The 25,235-nt window shown below is 39.0% G+C and overlaps 1 protein-coding gene across 7 annotated transcripts in view; it reads left to right on the forward strand.

Annotated features, from left to right (window-relative positions):
- The first annotated feature begins 3,122 nt into the window (after positions 1-3,122).
- Positions 3,123-25,235, forward strand: part of FANCI (FA complementation group I) — a 76,800-nt gene continuing 54,687 nt past the window's right edge. For 3 of the 7 annotated variants that reach the window (XM_067696471.1, XM_067696493.1, XM_067696503.1), the window contains exons 1-7: positions 3,123-3,239; positions 3,534-3,645; positions 6,039-6,141; positions 12,076-12,148; positions 22,717-22,847; positions 23,289-23,445; positions 23,525-23,582. In XM_067696471.1, coding sequence (XP_067552572.1) covers positions 6,058-6,141; positions 12,076-12,148; positions 22,717-22,847; positions 23,289-23,445; positions 23,525-23,582 — 503 coding nt within the window. In that variant the 5' untranslated portion in view covers positions 3,123-3,239; positions 3,534-3,645; positions 6,039-6,057. The remainder of the gene's footprint in view (positions 3,240-3,533; positions 3,646-6,038; positions 6,142-12,075; positions 12,149-22,716; positions 22,848-23,288; positions 23,446-23,524; positions 23,583-25,235) is intronic. The other 4 variants (XM_067696509.1, XM_067696482.1, XM_067696519.1 and 1 more) reach the window with 4 other exon arrangements.

Below are 25,235 nucleotides of genomic sequence, written 5' to 3' on the forward strand. Positions count from 1 at the left end.
AAGTCCACCCTCCCCAGAGTGGACCTGCTAGTGTGCACAGCATAGTCAAGGGTAGCCAAGGGCAGCTTTAGAGGAGAGACATGGTGTGGATTTTCAGGCTGGGTGTCCACATGCAGGCATATGAAGCCCCTCACACTGCAGGATGGAGTGGGGAATGATAGGGGGCCTCCATTTGTACTTTTCTCTGGACTCCTGCAAATACCAGTAGCTATAATATTATTATCCAAACATGAGCTACTGACAAGGTCTGAAGAACATTTGATTCCAGTGTCGTAAACCTGTTTTTAACTGGCTGTGTTTTCTAGAATCAGTGTATCACTAGCTGACCAGTGTATGGAGTCTAGTCAGTTGAAGCAGATTGGTAAGATTTGCTGCTTAGTAAGGAAGCTTGCACCAGTGTGAAAAACATTGTTATGAATCTAAGTCTGTTCTCTTCCTTTGCATATGTAACACCCATTAGCACTAATGGAAAATACAGATGATACATTCATGCAACAAGGGGAGGCAAGACCCCCTGCCGCAATTGTCAACGCCAGTGGGTAGATGCTCACACAGGCAATGCAATAAGTGCACCTGGGATGCAAAAATGGAAGTTCAAAAAGGCAAATGAGCCCTTTTGAGCTACACAAATTCATGGCTGCCTGGCTCAGTCCCAGAAGCAGCCTGGAAGGGTGGTTTTGTGGGGAGAAGATGAGGTAAAGTCATCTGATTCCTTGGCAAGCTAAAGGATTCCTCTCAGGAATAATCTTCCAACCCCGCTGCTGTGTTTTAGCCAAATATCACAGCTTAATATTGGGCCAGAAACGTGGTAGAAGTAAAAAGTACTTAAGTAGTGTCATACGCTTCCCTGGTGGCACAGTGGTTGGGAGTCTGCCTGCCAGTGCAGGGAACGCGGGTTCGAGCCCTGGTCTGGGAGGATCCCTCATGCCGTGGAGCAGCTGGGCCCGTGTGCCGCAACTACTGAGACTGTGCTCTAGAGCCTGTGAGCCACAACTACTGAGCCTGCATGCCACAGCTGCTGAGGCCCGCAATCCTAGAGTCTGTGCTCTGCAACGGGGTAGGCCACCGCAGTGAGAGGCCTGCACGCTGCAGCGAGGAGTGGCCTCCACTTGCTCCAGCTGGAGGGGCCTGTGTGCAGCAACGAAGACCCAGCACAACCCAAAGTAAATAAATAAATAAATAAATAAATAAATTTATTTTAAAAAAAGAAGCGTCATAAACAAGTAGCAGACCTAGGCACCTGAGAGGCATCATTCTCTTCCAGCCGCTATGTTTCTTCCAGAACTGGCCAAATAGATCCATCCTACCCCTGGGAACTGGGAGACAGGCTCCAGACTGAATGCCCCCTGATCTTAGCATTCCTTCACATGCCATCCCATGGTCTCACATTTGGCAAGTCCAAATCTGAAGGCTTCATCATCAACTCAAACTTTCATCCTTCCCTGTGTGTCAGTCAACTGGCAGTATCACCAGGGTGCACCCAGTCACTCAAACCTGAATATTCCTCAAACCCCTCCCACCTCTCCCCAAGGTTGGGCCACCACCACCTATGTCCAGGACAACTTAAAGCCTCCTAAGGGGTCTTGCCTTCAACTTTCCTCACCTCCATCATCTTTTTTTTTTTTTTGGCTGCATTGGGTCTTCATTGCTGTGCATGGGCTTTCTCTAGTTGCAGCGAGCGGGGGCTACTTTTTGTTGTGGGGGCTTCTCTTATTGTGGAGCACAGGCTCTAGGTGCATGGGCTTCAGTAGTTGCAGCACACGGGCTCAATAGTTGTGGCACGGGGCTCTAGGGCACACGGGCTTCAGTAGTTGTGGATTGCAGGCTCTAGAGTGCAGGCTCAGTAGCTGTGGTGCATGAGTTGAGTTGCCCCGCAGCATGTGGGGTCTTCCTGCACCAGGGATCGAACCCGTGTCCCCTGCATTGTCAGGCGGATTCTTAACCATTGCACCACCAGGGAAATCCCCACCATCTCTTTTAAATAACCTCTGCAGCACTCACCTGTCAGAAATATTGTTCTACAAAGTGAATACAATCACGCCCTTCCACTTCAGCTGTTCCCCACTTGCTCCTGATGTGAAAAAGATTAACAAGCCCCTGCTTTCCCACCCCCACCCGAAGCACCTGCACCTCCCGAACCAGCCAGACGCTGGATTGCTTGTTGCTCTCAGGCCCTTTGCACAAGCTGCCCGTTCAACGTAGTACAGGTTCTCGAACCTCTCCTCCATTTCTCTTTGCTCTACTATCAGTTGTTCATTTAAGAAATATTTACTGAGCATTTACTGCTTTGCCAGGCTTTGTGCTAAATGCTGAGATTTTGTATGCAATAAGCCCCCTGGCCACATGAGGCTTACATTTTAGGGCTGTCGACTGAAAGAAAAGTGCATAACCTAAAAGTTGTGAGTTAAGTTTTATCCAGGTACCTTACTGAGGACTATAGCCCAGGAGACAGCCTCTGAGATAGCTTTGAGGACCTGCTCTGAAGAGTTAAGGGAGGAGCCAGGATATATATGAGTTTTCGGGGTTTTTTTTGTGGGGGGGAGATCCATGTAATCAAAGATCAAGATTACTGATCACAAAAAACAGATATTTCAAGTTAATGACTTAAGTGCTTTCCTATGTATGGGAAGATGCAAGAATCTGGGTTCATTGAAACTTTTCCTTAGATATGCATCTTAACTATCCAAGGATCCTTACATCCAAAGCACAAAATGTTTCCTGTTTTTCTCCACCCTGAGCTCCCCTCAGGCACACTGAGGCCAACGACTGCAGTTGCTACAGCCTTGATCCCTATAGAAATGGAATGGCAGGCAACCCTTTTTTCCTTTACAGGAGTTACATCTCCACTGGCACAAGGAGTAGAACACCTTCCTGAGCCTTCCAGGCACTTCCAATGCAAAGACCTCTACAGCTATCACTAGATTCATCCCCTTTCTCACTGACCCTTTCCCCAAGAGTACACAAGAAGGCCTTAACTGGTCAAGGCACCGTGGTGGCCACACCCAGGCCACACTGCCCTGGCTCACTCTGCGGTCCCGAATTGGAGTTCTAAGGCTGCCCCCCCCACAGTGAGTGGGATCGTCCCAGGAGTTTCCCCCTCCCTTCTGCCTTAATGGTACGCCCCATGCGCGTGCTCCCGGGCGGCGGAAGTGAGCCGCGGGAGGCGGGAGCCGCTGCGCCTGGTAACGGAAGTTTGGCGGCGTTGGGTTGAGCGGACTTTTTGGAAGCTTTTGGAGGAGGTGAGGCTGAGGTGACCGTCTGGAGGGGCTTCGCGCGTTGCAGGGGCGGTGGGACTCAGCCCCGGGGAGGTAGCGGGTCTGGGAGGACAGGAGGACCCCACTTCCATTGTGACGTTCTGGCGTTTTCCTTGGCTTGGAAGGGGCGATGTGCCCTGCCGTCTCCCTCCGCGTTGGTGGGCCGTCCCTGCTCCCCGGGCGTGCTACACTCTCGGCCCTCCTGTTAAATTCTTCCTCTCCATCAGCGCTTAGCTCCTACGTCTGAGAAATTTCTCTAAACCTGTTTCGCCTTTTTAGCTCGGTCACAGCGCACATCACCAGCTGTCTCATTTTATAGTTTCCCTATTTGTGTTTACATCTTGCTCTCTGAGGAGTCCCGGCGCAAGACCCGCGGCGTTTCACTTCTGTGGTGAGTCACTAACCTCAGGGCCTCTTGACAAAGAATCTGCAGCCACCTATCTGTTACTCATCTCTGGTTTTAGGAAGAATTTAGCAAATGTACCTGCTGAAATAGAAAGAGAGTTCAGCATCTTCCCCTTAGGGCTGGACGTCTCTTTTAGTCGGTATACCTTGTTTGCATCCTCTACTGCCACCCAGCCCCTAACAGAGGGTAGCAGGTAAAAGCATGGGATTTGGGGTCCGGAGCTGGACAGACTCGGATTTCAGTTCTGCTTCTACCCTTACTAGCCTTCTAACTTAGGGGATTTGGGGAAATTCCTTAATCTCTCTGAATCCCAAAAGATCTTTATCTAAATTGGGAGTAATAACACAGACCTCATAAGGTTGGTGTGAGGATCAAATTAATGAGTGTAAAGTGCTGGGCCCAGGGTCTTGCCCATTGTAGGGATTCAGTCATTCATTTGTTCAGCAGATATTTATTGGGCACCTTTTATGAGCTAGATACTGTGCTAAGTACTGGAGGTTCAGTGTTAAACAAAACCAGACAGGTTCCCCTGCACTCCTGGAGTTTGAAGTGGAGTGGGAGGTGTAGTTCTTAAGCTAATAATTACAAATGTAATGTTAAAAGTGTGGTGATGGTGAGAGAGATTACAGTTGCCTTGAAAGAATGTAATAGGGGAGTGTTTAATCTAGACTGAGCTTCTAAGGAAGTGTGGATTGAGCTGAGATCTGAAGAATTTGTAGGAATTAACAATAAAAGATTGGCAAGCAGCAGATGAAAGGAGGGGTATTTGTGTAAGTTCCAGACAGAAAATCATGTGTAAGGGTCTGTGGCGAGAGGAACTTGGGGGTTTGAAGGACTGAAAACAATTCAGTGTGCCTGGAGAATAGAGTGAGGAAGGGGAGTTAGCATGGACCAGACCTTTTTATCCTGAATTCAGGATTTTGGACTGATATGAGAGTAATGGAAAGCCACTGAAGAGTTTTAAGTTAAGGATGGAGATTGAGGGAGGATAAGTCACATAATCTGGTTTGTGTTTCAAAAACATTATTTTAGCTGCTGTGTGGGGGACAAGTTAGGAAACTATGCAGTAGTTCAGGTGAGAGATGATGGTGGCTTTGGAGTAATGTGGAGGTAGTGGATCTCAGAGAGAAGTAGACTTGAGAGATGTTTTAGGGGGGTAACATCATCAGGACTTGGTAGTGGATGTGGAGGATGAAGGTGAAGTGGTTAAGAATGTTGTCCAGATTTTTGGTTTCAGCAGCTGAGTGGATGATGGTACAATTTATGGAGATTGGAAACGAAGAAATGCAGGAGGAGGGGCAGGTCTTCTTTCCATCAGTGTGCATTTCCCCCTTCCCATAATACTCCCATAGCTACACACTAACTCCTGTCTGTCTAATGTGCTTCCATTTCACCCTTTCCTTTCTACTCCCCAGAGTCACCACCCTAAGACAGGCCTTTGTCACTACCACTAAAATAGCCCCCAGTAGCCTCTTAGCCTCTGTTCTTCCTCCTTAGTCCCTCCCTGCTTTAATCTGCACATTGATGCCAGATTCAGTTTCTTCAAACACTGTTTCAATCTTGTCAGATTATCTTTTACTACAGAAATTTTTGTTGCTATCTATTATTTACAGAATAAAATCTGAATTCTTTAACCTGGCTTTTAAGAGCTTGTGCAGTTTAGTCCCACCCTTTCTTTGTAGCTTTCCTACTCAGTACTCCCCTTCTTGAACCCTCTACTACTCATTTTCCCCAAATAAATTTTTCAGATTCTCTTATGAATGCCTTTGTTCATGATACTCTCCTTCCCAATAATGTATACCATGTGGTTATCTTGACTGTCTAAATTTAATCTTTAAGTTCCAGTTTAAGCTTTCCTCTGCTGGGAAGGCTTCTTGATGTTTGAGCACACATTTATTTCTTAGCCTTGTTAACATCTCATTTGTTTTTACACCATTTAATTGGTATAAATGTATTTACAGTGCTGTTGATTTATTCATTTATCAAGTGTTACTTTATTATATGTTATAATATTCTTGTGTATGTGTCAATAATAATTTATTATATATTTGCTATACTGTTAAATGATAGCTTTGTTCTGGGCAGCATACTGGGTAGATGCTTAAAAAAATAATAAAAATGTGGCTTGGAATTAGGAAACCACTTGATTAGAATACAACTTTCTAATAAGGAAATTCCAGGGAATTCTCAAGATTATTTTGGTTTGGATAAGAATCACCTACTCATACTAGTTGGTAATCCTTAGCCTGTTGAGTACCCACTGTGTACGTAGTCTATAATATGTATGAAATACTCAGTTAACAGGTAGAGAAGGGAAAAAAAATCAAACTTGTTTCCTTCTGGAAGTTTGATCCAGCTCTGACATTTTCCCTTTCCAGTTTCTTGATATGTGCAACAATGGACCAGAAAATTTTATCTCTAGCAGCAGAAAAAACAGCAGACAGACTGCAAAAATTTCTTCAAACCCTGAAAGAAGATGATGTGAGTATTAGGAAGGATGTTCTGCCAAAAGCAAATGTCAAGCATGATAACAAATTCAAGGGACATGTTAGAAAAATTAATTCTGCCACTTCATCTATCCCCCACTCTCCTTAGGATCAAGGATTTATTTGGTAACAACTCATAGATACAAAGAAATGGGAGAGAGGAAGAGATATGCACAATTTAAGGGCATTTGTGTACATTTATACAACTGTATTTGTTTGTTTGTTTATTGATTGATTGCTGCAACGTGCAGCATGCGGGATCTTAGTTCCCTGACCAGGAATCAAACCGATGTCCCCTGAAGTGGAAGCGTGAAGTCTTAACTGCTGGACCACCAGGGAAATCCCTACAACTGTATAATATTTAAATGACATTTATGCAACCGTATAAGCAAATTAGTACACTTTTTAGTTCTTAGAACAATCCTATTTGAAAGCAATATCCAGACTGTAGTTATTGATGTGAGACATTAGATTTGCCTGTTGATGCTTCATTTATATTTTTCCCTAAAGAAGTTCATAAGTAGTAAGATATTTTGAAATTATTAGGAAAAGTGAAAAACAACCAATTTACATTGTGTCTTCACTATAAGTATATGATTATAAAATGGGACAATAATTACCTTCTATGTTAGGCTTTCTAATCTTTCTCTCCTGATATACTTCTCCTTATTCCATTATAAATGATCTCAGCTTATTCAGATCCCTACATGGAAAATAATCCCTCCTTAAAATTAACCTTAAACATTAGTATATATGTATAGACAAATTAAGACTTTGAGTATTATTATTGTTTTTTAAATTTCTTTAATGTTATATCTATTTATTTTTGGCTGCATTGGGTCTTCATTGCTGCGTGTGGGCTTTCTCTAGCTGCGGTGAGCAGGGGCTATTCTTTTTTGTTTTGTTTTGTTTTGTTTTGCGGTACGCGGGCCTCTCACTGTTGTGGCCTCTCCCGTTGCGGAGCACAGGCTCCGGACGCACAGGCCCAGCGGCCATGGCTCACGGGCCTAGCTGCTCTGTGGCACGTGGGATCTTCCCGGACCGGGGCACGAACCTGTGTCCCCCGCGTCGGCAGGCGGACTCTCAACCACTGCGCCACCAGGGAAGCCCTGGGGGGCTACTCTTTGTTGCGGTGCACGGGCTTCTCGTTGCAGTGGCTTCTCTTGTTGCGGAGCACGGGCTGTAGGCGCGCGGGCTCGGTAGCTGTGGCTCACAGGCTCTAGAGCACAGGCTCAGTAGTTGTGGCGCATGGACTTAGTTGCTCCACAGCATGTGGGATCTTCCTGGACCAGGGATCAAACCCATGTCCCCTGCATTGGCAGGCAGATTCTTAACCACTGCGCCACCAGGGAAGCCCCGAGTGTTATGTTTTTAAGGAACTTTTTATGTGCTAGTTTTTGTGGTCATTGAAGCTAGGTGCATCTTAATCTTTGTTACCTTATGCTAACTGGGAATTGATACAGGGATGTGCTCTGATTTTTTTTTTCTTTGAAATTATCCAGAAATTGCTTTTTGTGGCACTTTTTAAGACAGCCTTTGCATGAGTTGAGAGTTGAATCATCCTATAGACAAGTTACAATTTGGTTGAAACCTGCTTTCTATTTATTTACTTAGAATTTTTATCTTACCTGCTTCCAAAAGGAATTTGAGGAGGCTTTAACATTACACTATAAAATAAGTAAAAAATAAGAATTAGAACAAAACCCATGATAGATGCTATGAATTACTTCTCTGATTCATGCTTATCACAAAAAGAATTCCTATCTTGGTTTTTGTGAGGATGAAATGAGATACTGTATGCATCTAACATCTAATAGACCCTCGATAGGCATCCAGTAGACGCTGAATAAATATTAGAAAAGGTCCTTCAGCTCTTTCTATTTTAAGTTTCTTCGCTAACATGAACACAGTCCTCTGAATATTTCTGTTTTGTTAACATTACCTTTAAAAGTTTTGTACCTCAAATTGAACACAGGGCTCCACATGTGTTCTACCACTAGAGTAGAGGGGCACTAATATTTCCCTAATTCTTCCATTAATGCAGAGTCAACTTTTTGGCAGCAATATTATATTATTGTCTCATTGCTCTTACAAGCAACTAAAAACCCCAAGTCATTTTTGCATATAGGCTAAATTTCCTTCATCTCCGAACTTCAATAGTTAGTTCTTAGAACCCACATTAAAATTTTTATTTTAAATCTGTTACTTATCTTTTTAGATTAATTTGATTTCACTCCATCAAGATCTTCTTGTATCCTGAGTTGACCATTGTATTAATCATCATTTTATATCCTCTATAAATTTGATAAGCATTCCAGCAATATATGCATTCAGTCCATTTGATAAAAATGTCCATAGAAGATGTGCTTAAGAGTAAAAAATTATAAAACACATAAAGCAAGTCCATGACAAGGAAGACTGACATATCCAGCAGTGGGAAAATTTACATTCAAAGATTTAGAGAGAATAGAGGAATCTAAAAGGGACTGCTAGAATAAAAGTAGAAGGTAATAAAGTGGAGAACAGTAGATCAAATTAATACATAAAAATCCTGGTTCTTTGAAAAATAGACAAAACTATTAACTAATCAAGAAAACAATGGAGTAAGCACAGATATACTAAATAAGAAATGACATGGGGGAAATAACTATTCATATAGAGAAAAATCTCAAAAATTACTAAGAGACTACTCTATATATCTACTACAAATAAATTTGAAAATGTAGATGCAATGGATAATTTCTTAGGAACATACAGTTTAATTAAATTGACCCAATTTGAGATGGAAAGCTTAACCAGATCAATTTCTATAAAAGAAAAACAGAGTTATCAAGCAATTACTTGACACAAAAATACCAGGTCCAGAAGTTTCATAGGAAACGTCTACCAAATCTTTAGAGATCAGAGGTAAGAGATAGTCCCGATGCCACATAAATTGTTTTAGAGTATATATAATACATAAGGAAAAATGTGCATATATAAGGAAAACTTCCAAGTGCTTTTTATAAAGTATAACATTGATACCCCAAACCTGATAAAGACAGCTTGAAGGGGCTTCCGTTGGTCAAATTTGAACATTGAAATAGTCAAGTTCAGTTATGAATTATAAACCACTGAAAAATATAGAAATTTGTGAGTCTGTATTGATAATAAATGATGAGGAGGGCTCTTGCTTACCACAGAGTTAGAAAATCATCATTTGGCAACCATCATGATAAAGATTGGATCAGGCAGGAAGCATCAGTGGATGCTAAATCCAGGAAGAATTTTTTAACTCTTTGTTTTGAGTTGATTTTAGACTTACAGAAAAGTTGTAAAAATAATAGAGTTTCCACCTATCCCTCTCTGTTGGTGTCTCTTTTTTCTTTACATTTTCTCCCTGGATGATCTTACATGTTCTCACTGAGCTCCGCTTTGGCATATTCAGTTATCGATTTGACATCTCCACTTGGATATCTTAAGAGTAACAGTTCTGAGCGCCACATCTGATCTGCTGAATCAAAAACTGCACGTGGAGTTCTCTGTTTTAACAAGCCCTCTGGATGATTTAGATGCTTGCTTAATCCGAAATTTTCACCATATCTGTAAATGGTGCCACCATCTACCCAGTTAGTTGCTTAAGCCAGAAATTTGAGTCCTCCTTGATTTCTTCTTTTCCTTCATCACCACACCCATTTCACGTCTAAAGCATGAGGAAGTCTGTCTTAGTCCATTCAGGCTGCTGTAACAAAATACGGTAGACTGGGTGACTTATAACAACAAACATTTATTTCTCATAGTTCTGGAGACTGGAAATCCTAGATGATGGTGCCAGTGTGGTCGAGTGAGGGCCCTCTTCTGGGTTGCAGACTTTGCATTATACCCTCATATGGTAGAAGCAGCCTGGGGGCTCTGTGGGATCTCTTACAAGAGCACTAATCCCATTCATGGGAGTTCCACCCTCATACCTAATCACCTCCCAAAGGCCCCACCTCCAAATACCATAACATTGGGTATTAGGATTCTAACGTGTGAATTTTGGGGGGACATAAACATTCAGACCATAGCGAAGTCCTACTGATCAAGCTCTCAAATATATCTTCAGTCTACGGATCTTCCCCAAATTTTGATGGGGTTACATCCCAATAAACCCATTTTAAGTTGAAAATATTCTAAGTTGGAAATGCATTTAATACACCTAACCTACCAAACATCCTAGCTTAGCCTAGCCTTACCTTAAACGTGCCAAGAATGCTTACATTAGCCTACAGTTGGGCAAAATCATCTAACACAAAGCCCATTTTACAATAAAGTGTTGAATATCTCATGTAATTTATTGAATACTGTACTGAAAGTGAAAAACAGAATGGTTGCGTGGGTACAGAATAGTGTATCAGTTGTTTATCCTTGTGATCCTGCAGCTGATTTCTAGCCCAGGAAAAGATAAAAATTCGAAATACAGTATCTACTGAATGCCTACCATTTTTGTCCCATTGTAAAGTTGAAAAATTGTAAGTTGAACTGTTATAAGTTCGGGGCCATCTGTACTTTTCTTCGTCTTACAAAGTACTACAAACTGAGTACCTTAAACAATAGAGAGTTATTTTTAAAGTTCTAGGAACTAGAAGTCCAGGATGACGGTGTTGGCATTGTTGGTTCCTGCTGAGGGCTGTGATCATCTGTTCCGTGCGTCTTGCCTAGCTTCTGGTGGTTTGCTGACAATCTTTAGCATTCCTTGCCTTGTGTCACCCATGGCCTCTGCCTTCACTTTTACATGGCATTCTCGCTGTGTATGTGTTTCTGTCCAAATTTCCCCTTTTTCTAAGGACATTAGTCATACTGGATTAGGGCCTACCCATATGACCTCAAGCTTAACTATTTACACCTACAATGACCCTATTTCCAAATAAGATCACATTCTGAGATGCTGGGGGTTAGAGCTTAAACATGAATTTTGGAGGGGGACACAGTTCAACTCAGGACATCTCCCCTGCCATTACCTTGCTGTAGGCCACTATCATCTGTCATTTGATCACTGATAACAATCTCCTAACAGATGTCCCTATTTTACTCTTAAACCCTCCCACAACCTATTTTCTACAAAAGGAATAAGACTGATTTTTTTTAAAAAAAAACATCTATATATCACTCTCCTCTTTTCTCGTTAGTTACTTCTGTTGCACTTAGAGAAAATCTAAGCTTCCTATCATGGCCTACAAGGTTCTTATTATCTGGTTCTTGCCCATCTCTCCAAATTCATCTTGTGCCACTCTTTTCTTACTACTCTTCAGTCAAATTGGTCTTTTTTTTTTTTTCAGGCCATCCAATATGCCAAACTCTTTGCTCCCTCAGGGCCTTTGCACATAACAATACCTTTATCTGAAGTGTTCTTCTTTCCTCCCTTTGCATAACTAGCTCTTTCTCATCCTCCAAGTCTCTATAGAAATGTCACCTACCTCAGAGAAGCTTTCTCCCTGACTACCCTAGCTGAAGTTGCTTCCCTTTCCTCAATTATTGTCTCAGTCTTTTGTTTCTGTTACAGATTTTTTTTCTGATTTTTTTTCTTGTCGTCCTTTTCCCTCCTGCTCTACTGTAAACTGAGTCAGATTATCATGTTCATCCTTGTATCCCTAATGCCTAGGAAGAAGAACATGTTCAAAGAGTATTTGCTGAATGAATGTATATTCCCAAGAACATAGCTCGATACCTAGTGCTGATTAAATACTTAATAAACGTTTGTAGAATGAATGTATGAATAAATTTCAGTCTTGACAGCCCAGCATCATGTTAAGATCTACCCTGCTATATGTAAATAAATACGTTATTTGTGATACCTGGAGTCTCTGAAGGATATGAACTTGACAGATGTGTGTTTTTCATACTGGGAGTTTAGGTCATTCAGGTAGGGAAATTGTTGCCAGGGACTTGTAGCTTTTTCTTTTCTTTGCAGCTGGCTAATCTCCTTCAGAATCAGGCAGTGAAAGGAAAAGCTGCTGGAGCACTCCTGAGAGCCATCTTCAAAGGTAATAATAATGCCACTTCTCTCTCTCTGGATTCATTGGTATATTTGTTTACTTTGGGTGCATATTGCTACTTTTCTTACTGTTTGATGCCCCACTGAGACTTTCCTGTTTTGGGGATTTTACAGAATCAACTAAAGCAGCAGTCTCCTGTCTTGTGGACATAAATAATTTTGCTATAGGGGGTTGAAGTGGCTACCTGAGATTGGATTGCTGGTTTTGGAGCCTGTAAAGGATGCACGTCATAAAATCCGCTTTGATTTATTTGTGCTTTTAAAGTTGTGGAGAAGAGGACTTCCCTGGTGGTCCAGCGGTTAAGACTCCGTGCTTCCACTGCAGGCGGCACGGGTTCTATCCCTGGTCGGGGAAGTTCCGCAGGCCCTGCGGTGTAGCCAAAAAAAAAAATTGTGAAGAGAGCAGCAATGTTTAATAGTTAATCTGTGCTTAACAAAAGAGGCTAGGGTGCTCTGAGTTTTAATGAAATGGAGTATCTTAGGTGACTTACGTAGAGATTCTTCATTCCCAGTGGGGCATATTTTTATTCCATATCTTGAACAAGGGCCAGTTCTACATTGTTGCTGGTTGTGACTCATAGTTGTTTTATAAATTGTAGTAGAATAAAATTCTACAAGCAAAAATTAAAAGTCGCTTCACACTCTTAGCAGGTAATTTTAACTTGGTTTATTTTTCTTACCCCCTCGAGTAAATTGTGTCTCTCCTTGCAAGGGTTCAAAAACACATCTTCCTATGCATGAAAAAAAAATTTTTTTTAACATCTTTATTGGAGTATAATTACTTTACAATGGTGTGTTAGTTTCTGCTTTCTAACAAAGTGAATCAGTTATACATATGTTCCCATATCTCTTCCCTCTTGCATCTCCCTCCCTCCCACCCTCCCTATTCCACCCCTCTAGGTGGCCACAAAGCACCGAGCTGATCTCCCTGTGCTATGCGGCTGCTTCCCACTAGCTATCTGTTTTACGTTTGGTAGTGTATATATGTCCATGCCACTCTCTCACTTTGTCACAGCTTACCCTTCCCCCTCCCCATATCCTCAAGTCCATTCTCTAGTAGGTCTGTGTCTTTATTCCTGTCTTACCCCTAGATTCTTCGTGACTTTTTTTTTCTTAGATTCCATATATATGTGTTAGCATACGGTATTTGTCTTTCTCTTTCTGACTTACTTCACTCTGTATGACAGACTCTAGGTCCATCCACCTCACTACAAATAACTCAAATTTCGTTTCTTTTTATGGCTGAGTAATATTCCATTGTATATATGTGCCACATCTTTACCCATTCATCCAATGATGGACATTTAGGTTGCTTCCATCTCCTGGCTATTGTAAATAGAGCTGCAGTGAACATTTTGGTACATGACTCTTTCTGAATTATGGTTTTCTCAGGGTATATGCCCAGTAGTGGGATTGCTGGGTCATATGGTAGTTCTATTTGTAGTTTTTTAAGGAACCTCCATACTGTTCTCCATAGTGGCTGTACTAATTCACATTCCCACCAGCAGTGCAAGAGTGTTCCCTTTTCTCCACACCCTCTCCAGCATTTATTGTTTGTAGATTTTGTTTGTTTGTTTGTTTGTTTTTGTTTTGTTTTATTTTGTGGTACGTGGGCCTCTCACTGTTGTGGCCTCTCTCATTGCGGAGCAACAGGCTCCGGACGCGCAGGCTCAGTGGCCGTGGCTCACAGGCGCAGCCGCTCCGCGGCATGTGGGATCCTCCCGGACCGGGGCACAAACCCGCATCCCCTGCATCGGCAGGCGGACTCTCAACCACTGCGCCACCAGGGAAGCCCCATGTTTGTAGATTTTTTGATGATGGCCATTCTGACCAGTGTGAGGTGATACCTCATTGTAGTTTTGATTTGCATTTCTCTAATGATTAATGATGTTGAGCATTCTTTCATGTGTTTGTTGGCAATCTGTATATCTTCTTTGGAGAAATGTCTGTTTAGGTCTTCTGCCCATTTTTGGATTGGGTTGTGTCTTTTTGTTACTGAGCTGCGTGAGCTGCTTGTAAATTTTGGAGATTAATCCTTTGTCAGTTGCTTCATTTGCAAATATTTTCTCCCATTCTGAGGGTTGTCTTTTGGTCTTTTTTATGGTTTCCTTTGCTGTGCAAAAGCTTTTAAGTTTCATTAGGTCCCATTTGTTTATTTTTGTTTTTATTTCCATTTCTCTACGAGGTAAAAAATTTTTTAATTGGTTAAAAATTGGAAACTTGCTAAATGACTGTTTTGTAGAAATATCAGAGAAAAGGAAATAATGAAAGATCAAAAGCAGCTGTCTATACATGCTAAGTGACAGTAATAAGAATAAGTGGAAGAAATAAGAGTAATTTCTTTCTTGGGTAGACATACCTGGAACAGATTATCATGGCTCCCACTTCTGTAAATAACCTTATTTTTACCTTATATAAAAACATAGATTTGGAAATCCTAGTTTAAAAGTATCATGAATTACCAAGTATATATGGACACTACCTCATAACCATTTTAATCCTGTTAAATCAATGGTGTAAACCAGTAGTTAGCTAATGATGACATTTTAGAAAATTGAGATATAATCCACATACTAAAAAATTCACCCTTTTAAAGTGTACATTTTTTGTTGAGATATAATTGACATTGTACAATTCACCACTTAAAATAATGCATTTCAGTGGCTTTTAGTATATTCACAGAGTTGCACACCTATCACCACAATTTCAAGAATTTTTATTACCCCTAAAAGAAACTTTGCATCCCTTAGCTGTTGCTTCCCTAAACTTCTGTTCCGCGCCAGCCCTAAGAAACCACTCATCTACTTTCTGTCTATTGGTTTGCCTATTCTGGATATTTCATATAAGTGGAATCATACAATATGTGGTCCTTTGTGACTGGCTTTCACTTACCATAAGGTTACTAAGATTCATCCATGTTGTAGCCTGTATCAGTATTTCATTCCTTTTTATTGGTGAATAATATTCCATTTTATGAATATATCATACTTGTCCATTCATGAGTTGGTGGACAATTAGGTTGTCTACACTTTTGAGCAATTATGAATACTGCTACAAGTTTTTGTGTAGACATATTTTCATTTCTCTTTAGTAAATAAGAGTAGAATTGCTGGATCATACGGTAACTCCATGTTTAACTGTTTGGGGACTGCCAAACTGTTTTCCAAAGCTGCTACATCATTTTACATTCCCACCGGTACTGAAATAAGGATGCCCATTTCCCACATCCTCTGTCAACACTTGTTATTGCCTTTTTCATTCTAGCCATTCTCGTGAGTGTGAAGTGGTATCTCACTGTGGGTTTGATTTTCATTTCCCTGATGGCTAATGATGTTGCGTATCTTTTCTTGTGCTTACTGGCCATTTGTATATCTTCTTTGGAGAAATGTCTATTCAAATCCTTTGACCTTTTAAAAATTGGGTTGTCTTTTTATTACTGAGTTCTAATATTACTTTAAATATTCTGGATACAAGTCCCTTATTAGATATATGATTCACAAAATTTTTCTCCCATTCTGGTTGTCTTTGCACTTTTTTGATGGTATCCGTTGATGCACAAAATTTTAATGCCTAATACTTAATTTTTTTGTAGCTTGCGCTTTTAGTTTTATATCTAAGAAGTCATTGCTTAATCCAAAGTCACAAAGATTTATACCTGTGTTTTCTTTTCAAAGTTTTATAGCTTTAGCTTTTAAATTTAGATCCATTTTTAGTTAATTTTTGTATATGGTGTGAGGTAGGAGTCCAGGTTCATCTTTCCCCATTTTCAATAGCACCCTTATTGAAAATCAATTGCCCATAAATGTGATGGTTTCTTTTTGGACTCACAGTTGTATTCCGTTGATCTAGGTGTCTCTCCTTATGTCAGTACCACACTGTCCTGATCAGAATAGCTTTGTAGTAAGCTTTAAAATTAGGAAGTGTGAGTCCTCTAACTTTTTTTCTTTTTTTAGGATTAGTTTGGATATTCTGGGTTCCTTGAGTTTCCATATGACAAGATTAGCTTGTCAATTTCTGCAAGAATGGAAGCTGGGGTTTTGGTAGTGATTTTGTTGACTCTATATATGAATTTGAAAAGTATTGCTATCTTAATATGTCTTCCATTAATGAACATGGAATATCTTTCCATTTGCTTAGGTCCTCTTTCATTTCTTTCAACAGTATTTTGTACTTTTCAGAGTACAAGTCTTACACTACTTTTATTAATTTATTCCTGAGTATTTTATTCTTTTTGGTGTGATTGTAAATGGGATTGTTTTCTTAATTTAATGTTCTCAGTGTTCATTGCTAGTGTATAGAAATGCAATAGACTTTTGTATATTGATCTCATATCTTGCTACCTTCCTGTACTTGTTTATTAGCGCTAGTAGTTTCTTCTTTGTGGATTCCTTATAAACAAGATTATGTCAACTGTGAATAGATACTTTATTTCTATTTCAATCTAGATGCCTTTTCTTATTTTCTTACCTAATTACCCCAGTTGGAACCTTCAGTAGAATAGAATTGGTGAGAGTAAACATCCTTCTCTTGTTCCTGATCTCAGGGAAATCTTTCAGTTTTATATTATTGAGTGTGATGTTAGCTGTGGGTTTTTCATGGATGCCCTTTATCAAGTTAAGGAAGTTCCCTTCTATTCTTAGTTTGTTGAGTGTTTTTTATCATGAAAAGGTATTGGAATTTTCAAATGCTTTTTCTGTGTCTACTGAGGTGATCATGTGGTTTTTATCCTTTACTCTATTTCTATGGTATATTATATTGATTTTCATACATTGAACCACTCTTGTATTCTTGGGTTAAATCCAATTTGGTTATAGAGTATAATCCTTTTTAAAATGTTGCTGGGTTCAGCTTGCTAGTATTTTGTTGAGGATTTTTGCATCTGTAGTCACAAGGGGTACTGTTCATAGTTTTCTTAGGATGTCTTTGTCTGGTTTAGGTATGAAGATAATAGTGGCCTTGTAGAATGAATTGGGAAATGTTTCCTCCTCTTCTTTTTTTTCGAAGAGTTTGTGAAGGGTTGCAGTTAATTCTTTATATGTTTCGTGAATTCACCAAGGAAGCCATCTGGTTTTGGGCTTTTCTTTGTAGAAGAGTTTTGATTGCTAATTCAGTCTCTTTATTTATAGGTCTGTTGTGGTTTTCTATTGTCTTTTTTAGTCAGCTTTGATACTTTGTGTCTTTATAACAATTTATCCATTTCATATAAGTTTTGTAATTAATTGGTATACAGTTATTCATTGTATTACCTTATTCTTTTTATTTCTGTAAGATTGGTAGTAATGCCCCTCTTTCATTCCTGATTTTAGTAATTTGATTCTTCTCCCTTTTTTTCTTGGTCAGTCTGAAGATTTTTCAATTTTGTTCATCTTTTCAAAGAATAAGCTTTGGTTTTCTTGATTTTTCTCTATTCTTCTATTCTCTTTTATTTATGTCTGATTTTACTTTTATATTCTTTTCACTTGCTTTGAGTTTAGTTTCCTCTTTTTATAATTTCTTATGGTGGAAGATTGGGTTATTGATTTGAGATCTTATTTTTTAATATAGGTATTTACAACTATAGATTTCGTTCTAAGCACTACTTTAGCTGTATCCAATAGCTTTTGGAATATTGTGTTTTTGTTTTCATTCATCTCAAGGTATTTTTCTAATTTCTCTGTGCTTTCTTCTTTGACCCATTGGTATTTAAGATTATCTTAATTTCCACATATTTGTGAATTTTCCAGATTCCTTCTGTTATTGATTTCTAGTTTCATTCCACTGTGGTCACAGAACATAAATGATATGATTATAATCCTTTTAAATTTATTGAGAATTTTTTTATGGCCTAATGTGTGGTTTATCCTGGAGAATGCTCCATGTGCACTTGTGAAGAATGTGTCTTCTGTTGTTGTGTGTAGTGTTCTATATAGATGTTTGTTAGATCTGTTGTGTTCAAGTCTATTTCTTTGTTGATCTTCTAATTGTTGTTCTGTTGATTATTGGAAGTGGCGTGTTGAAGTCTCCAACTATTGTTGAATTGTCTATTTCACCCTTCAGTTCTGTTAGTTTTTGCTTTGTGTATTTTGGAACTCTTTTGTTAGGTGCTTATATGTTTATAATTGTTATGTCTTGATTCTTTTATCATTATAAAATGCCCTTTTTTGTCTTTAATAGTAATTTTTGTCCTAAAGTCTACTTTTTTCTGTTATTTTTAGAGCTACTTCAGCCCTCTTTGGTTATGGTTTTCATGGTATATCTTTTCTAAACAATTTGTATCTTTGAATCTAAATTGTGTCTCTGATTGACAGCACATAATTGGATTTTTAAAAATCTGTTCTGCCAATCTTTGCCCTTTTTTAAAATAAATCTATTTATTTTATTTATTTTTGGCTGCGTTGGGTCTTTGTTGCTGTGCGCAGGCTTTCTCTAGTTGCAGTGAGCAGGGGCTACTCTTCGTTTTGCACGGGTTTCTCATTGTGGTGGCTTCTCTTGTGGAGCATGGGCCTTAGGCGCACGGGCTTCAGTAGTTGTGGCTCGTGGGCTTAGTTGCTCTGCGGCATGTGGGATCTTCCCGGACCAGGGATTGAACCCATGTCCCCTGCACTGGCAAGCAGCTTCTTAACCACTGCTCCACCAGAGAAGTCCCAATCTTTGCCTTTTGATTGGAGTATCTTATCCCTTTACATTTACCATAATTGCTAAAAAAGTAGGATTGATATCTGCCGTTTTGCTGTTTGTTTTCTTTACGTCGTGTCTTTTTGTTCCTCTGTTAATACCTTGTGTGTTATATGTTAAGTAGGTGTTTTCTAGTGTACCATTTTAATTCCTTTGTAATCTTTTTCACTATTTTTTTCAGTTACTTTCTTAGTGCTTGCCTTGGCGATTAGAACTGACATCTTAACACATTATTGACCGGAGACATATCAATACATTTTTAGAGAGTGCTACAATTAACATCACCATGAGAAGTTGTTAGAGCTTGAAATTGATCAAGGGTTCATGAGACAACTTATGATTGTCATTATCATTCACATTTTGCTCCGTTTGGTTTTTGCTTCAATCTTGTGTATATTATAAATGTAAAATTTTCAAAAGTGACACATCATGAAATTTTGAGTGAAAAATTTTTTGGTGAATTTTATGCAGATACTTTCTCTGATTGTCCAAGTGGCATATATACTAGTGTCTCAGAAGATGATAGTTCTTCAGAATATAATTCTGATTCAGACGATGTGAGTATTAGACCAACAAAGAGACAAAAAACCTTAGTGATTGATTCTGATACAGAAAGTGAAAATGAAATTCATGGTGCAGGAGAATGCTCCTTTGCTTCTACAGAAGAGTGGCTTGAAGACAACATTTTACAAAAATTAGAATTTACAGGTGTGTCAGGTCTAACTATTGAATGTAATAACACACAAAGTGTTAGTGAAATAACAGAATTAATTTTTTGGCCAGCCAAAATAAAAGTCACCGGCCACATGCATTAGTTTCTGCAAAAATTCCCCTGGGCAATAATGAGTTAATTTATAACAATCTAGTTCAGATTAATACCAGCTTAGATTTAATAGTTATAAAACTTTGCTCTACATATAGCTTCATTCTCCCCCTTCCTCCTTTGTGCTATTATTGTCCTATAAATTACATCTTTACACATTTATTCCCACCAGTGCAGATTTATAATTGTTGTTTTATGCAGGTGTCTTATAAATCAGGAGAAAAAATAATTACAAAGTACATTTATACTGTCTTTAATATTTTCCTATGTAGTTACCTTTACTGATGTTCTCTGTTTCATGTGGATTCAAATTCTGTCCGGTGTCCTTTCATTCCAGCCTGAAAGACACCCTTTAGCATTAGGGCAGGTCTTCTGGCAGCAAATTCTCTTTTGTTTATCTGGGAATGTCTTAATTTCTCCATTTTGGAGGGGTAGTTTTTCTGGCTATAGAGTTCTTGGTTGACAGTTTTGGAGGGATAGTTTTTCTGGCTGTTGAGTTTTCAGTACTTTGACTATGTTATCCCATTTCCTTCTGCCCTTCAATGATTTTTTAAAATGAGAAATCAGCTGTTAATCGTATTGAGTACTCCTTTTACCAGATGAGTTGCTTCTCTCTTGTTGCTTTCAATATTCTCTTCTTGTCTTTAACTTTTTTATTTAACTGTACAGTTCAGTGGCACTAAATGCAATAATTGCTCTATCTAGAACTTCCAGTATTATGTTGAATAGAAGTGGAAAAAGTGGGCATCCTTGTATTTTTCCTATCTTACGGAAAAGTTTTCAATCTTCACTTATTGGGTATGATGTTAAGTGTGGGTTTTTCACATATGGTTTTTTTTATGATGAGGCATCTTTGATTTTGATAGTTTGCTATGGTATGTCTAAATGTGGATCTCTTGGGTTTATCCTGTTTGGAGTTCTTTGAGCTTCTTGAATGTGGGTTTTGTTTGTTTGCTTTGTTTTTTTGGCTGCACTGTGCAGCTTGTGGGATAGTTCCCCGACCAGGGATTGAACCTAGGCCCTCGGCAGTGAAAGCCCAGAGTCCTAACCTCTGGACTGCCAGGGAATTCACTGAATGTAGATTAGTGTTCTCATTAAAATTGGGAAGTTTTTGGCCATTACTTCTTTTTTCTCCTTTCTCTCTTTCCTTTCCTTCTGGGACTTTCAGTATGTCTATGTTGGTATTCATGACGGGATCCCGCAGGTCTCTGAAGCTCTGATCATTTTTCTTCTTTTTCTTTCTGTCCCTGAGACTGGATAATCTCAATTGCTCTATCTTCAAGTTCTCTGATTCTTTCTTCTGCCAGATCAGATCTCCTGTTGAGCCCCTCTAGTGGATTCTTCAGTTCAATTATTGTACTTTTTAATTCCAGAATTTTTGTTTGGCTCTTTTTTATAATTTCTGTCTCTTTATTGATATTCTCTATTTGGTGAAACATCATTCTTATATTTTCCTTTAGTTCTTTAGACATGGTTTCCTTTTGTTCTTTGAACATATTTAAAATAGCTGATTTCAGTCTTTGTCTAGTAAATCTAATATCTGGGCACTCTCAGGGACGGTTTCTATTGATTCCTTTTTTTCCTGTGTATGGACCATGCTCTTGTTTCCCTGTATGTTTTTTATTTTTTTGTTCCTGAAAACTGGACATTTTAAATGATATTTTGTGGGAATTCTGGAAATCAGATACCATCCCCCTCCCCCAGATCTGTTGTTGCTGTTGTGGTGTTGCTTTTGTTTTTATAGTTGTTCTTCTGAACTAATTTTGTGAAATATGTATTGTTTGTTGTGTATGGGCACTGTTTTATGTGGCCACTGAAGTCTCTGTTTGGTTAGCTTTGTGGTCAGCTAATGATTTGGCAAAGATTTCCTTTAAAATGCCTGGAACCAGTGAGTTTCCCAGCCTTTGCTGGGGGACCCTGTGCATGTCAGGTGCACACCTTCAGTTCTCAGGCAGGTAGCTTATAACTCCTCCTTAGCCCTTCTGCTTGTGTAGAGCCTCAGGATCATCCAGAGGTGAGAGATTAGGGTCCTCTTGGGTGTTGCCTGGCCATACACACAGCCCTTTCCATGTGCGCAACCCTAAGTATTTTCACGGCTTCCTAGGTTCCTAGGAATATGTCAGAATGTTTCAGAGTCCCCTCTGCACCTTTCTCCAGGCTTATATTTTAAGTTCTTTGGTCAGCTTGTTGCATGCCCAACTGTTATTGCTATCCAGGCAGCTGAAAAAGTTATCACTTGCAACTGGTTTAGACCAATGCCCCTGGTAAAAGATTGCACTGGGCAAGTTCTAAGTCAGGTCAAGTAAAGACAAGTCTTGCGAGTGAAAATTTCTAGGGAATAGCCAGACAGGTCAAATAATGACAGTTATCTGGGAACTGGGCTTTGGTGGAGATCCAGTCATATTCTGTCCCCTCCAGAGGCTGCTAGACTGATGGCTTGTACCATGAGTGTGAACTGTTGGTTTTAAAGACTACTGGACTGGTGGGGGGTAGGGGTTAGGAGGTGGAATGAGGGCATGTTGAAACACAACAGAGCTTGCTATTCTCACTTAGATTCAGCTGTTTATCTTAAATAAACTCTCCCTGGATTGTTGCAAGTCTGGTTAATTTCCAGAATCCTGAACAAGTTGGTTTTCACTATTTTTGTTAGTGTTCTAGTTGCTTTTATGGAGGAGAGCATTTTCCAAGGTCTTTATTACTCTACATTCCTGCTGACATCAATCAGTGATGATGTTTTGAAGTGAAGTATGTTAAAGGCACTTAATTTGGGTTACTGGATCCCAGAAAAGCTCTAAAGTATATTAGAAGGTGTTCCTTCTTCTGCACTATAAAATTATTTAAAAAATTAATGACATGGGTGGAAGTAGAAAAGGTAATGTTTCAGTTTTCTGTCTAAATTAAATACTTTTTCAAAGCTCCTAAATATTGCTGTTCTAAACACCATAGTAATAAGTAGTTTGATAATTCTGTTTCTATATTCAACTACAAAGCTGTTTGTTTTTCCTGTTTACCCTTCAACCTTGTAAGAATTCTGCCTTTTTTCTTTCTTTGTTTCTGTACCACCTGTTTAAAACAATAAGGTTTCCCCTGTTCTGAGGAAGCTGGAGCTCTTAGGAGACTTAAGATATACAGTTGTTGTGTCCAATTGTTGGAATCGGGGGATTTGCAGAAAGAAGTAGCATCTGAAATCATAGGATTACTAATGCTGGAGGTGAGATGGAAAACAAAAACTTTTTTGGTTTTGGGTGGATTTTGGGGGGTTTGTAATTTGTTGAGGGAGGGAAAACTTAAGTGTGCCAAACCCACCATAGCTCCTATTTATGAATAAGAACTACTGTTATCAAACAAAATAGTTGATGGATGAGCCATAAACCATTTAGATGTTTACGTTACATTTCTGGTATCATGGACATGTATCTCTTTGAAGAGTTGGCGTATTTGAAAACATCAGGGAACTGGTGGAAGATCCTGATCTATGAAATCCTTTACAATTATGTTTATACCAGAGCAGAATGATTCCCTGAATCACTTATAGGACCAGTTCTAGGTTTCAATGCCAGTTCTATTAATTCAGCAAAAGAGTATTTCTTAGAAAGAGATATCAAACATTTAGATTTCTGCTTAACATTTTTTTAATCCCATCAACTTCTAGGTTCACAATTTTCCAGGAGCATTATTGGTTGAATTAGCCAGTGAGTTTGTTGATGCTGTCAAACAGGGCAACCTAACGAATGGAAAATCTTTGGAGCTATTACCCATCATTTTCACCGCCCTTGCTACCAAAAAGGAAAATCTAGCTTATGGAAAAGGTAATTTTCTTCCAATCTTAGTGGCTTTTACTCTCTTCACTGAATTAAATTTATTCCTCAGTGTATTTTGCATTTCTAGGTGAACTAAGTGGGGAAGAATGTAAGAAGCAGTTGATTAACACCCTCTGTTCTGGCAGGTGAGTCTTATTAATGTGTAGAACCTTCTCAGGACTACAAGTGACCAAAAAAAGAATTATCATTTATTTTAGGAATTTAGACCACTCAAGTTTTTAGTCCATTTTGGTTTATGGTCTACCACTATAAAACCATTTAGTCTGTAATGAATTTTTGAGAGAGATTATTTACTGTATTCTCTGTTCTAAGACTATACATATAGTTTCTATTTACTTGACTCTCCATCTTAACACAGCAGTTTATCCCTATAGCAGTATTTGGAGTCCCAAGGTCCTTAAGGCTGGAAAGTCACCCTACCACTATCTTTTATATTTTTTTGAGGGAGTGAGATATATAAGTGATGTATCTTTAAACCAGAAATATGAGAATCTACCCTAAGGAGAAATTGCAACATATAAGAAAATCTTCATACATGAACATTTCAACACAGAAATTTGTGACCAACTTAAGCATACAATAATGGAGATATGTAAGTTATGGTATGTAAGCTATGTATCAATAAGTTAAGGTAGAGCCATTCCATGTAACTTATAGCCATTAAAAATGAAGTATATAAAGACATACATCAAAGATGAAAAATTCTTACTATATATATATTATATATATATATATATATCTGTGTGTGTATATTTATAGTAAGAAATCCTTAATATATATATATTTTTTTAATTAATTATTTCTGGCTACATTGGGTCTTTGTTGCTGTGTGTGGGCTTTCTCTAGTTGTGGTGAGCAGGGGCTACTCTTTGTTGCGGTGTGCGGGCTTCTCATTGCAGTGGCTTCTCTTGTTGCGGAGCAAGGGCTCTAGGCACGCAGGCTTCAGTAGTTGTGGCTCGCAGGCTCTAGAGCACAGGCTCAGGAGTTGTGGCGCACGGGCTTAGTTGCTCTACAGCATGTGGGATCTTCCCGGACCAGGGCTCGAACCCATGTCCCCTGCATTGGCGGGCGGATTCCTAACCTCTGCGCCACCAGGGAAGTCCCTTACAGAAATAATTTTAGGCATGAATCAGCACATGTATATTTATCCATTTATTTGTTTTTAATTACCCAAAAGAGTTTATTCATTACATTGTAATATACCTTTGATTTTTCATTTAACACATGTTCATGTCAGCATATACCACTTTACATCATTCTTTTTAATAGTTCCATAGTATTCTGTTATAATATTTGGCTAGTGTCCAATTGTTAGATTATTTGTTTTTTGCCGATAAATAATATTTGGCTATTTGGTTTTTTGCTATTATAAAAAGTGTTGGAATTAACATCCTTATATGTCTAGGTGACCTTTTATAAGCATGTACATGGGATATATTTCTAATAGTAAGTTGGGTGGGTCTTTGGTTATGTGCATTTTTAAAGTTGATAAGTAGTATTGCCAACTTGTCTTCCCAGAAGGATTGTATCAGTGTACATCCCCTAAAACGGTATGTTAAGTACTTGTTTCCCAAAATCTCACCAGCACTGAATATCATCAGAGTTTGATTTTGCCAGTCTGATAGGTTAAAAGCTGTTATTTCATTGTTTTAAATGTCATTTCTTTGATTTTGTTTCCCAGTGGTACCAAATCAAACTTGAAATGGCCCTAATTTTTTCCTCCTTACTAATTTTACAAAGTAATATGTAAATAAGTTTAAATGACATAAACTTCCTTT

The sequence above is a fragment of the Pseudorca crassidens genome, chromosome 1 (assembly GCF_039906515.1).
Source record: "Pseudorca crassidens isolate mPseCra1 chromosome 1, mPseCra1.hap1, whole genome shotgun sequence".
Lineage (NCBI taxonomy): Eukaryota > Metazoa > Chordata > Mammalia > Artiodactyla > Delphinidae > Pseudorca > Pseudorca crassidens.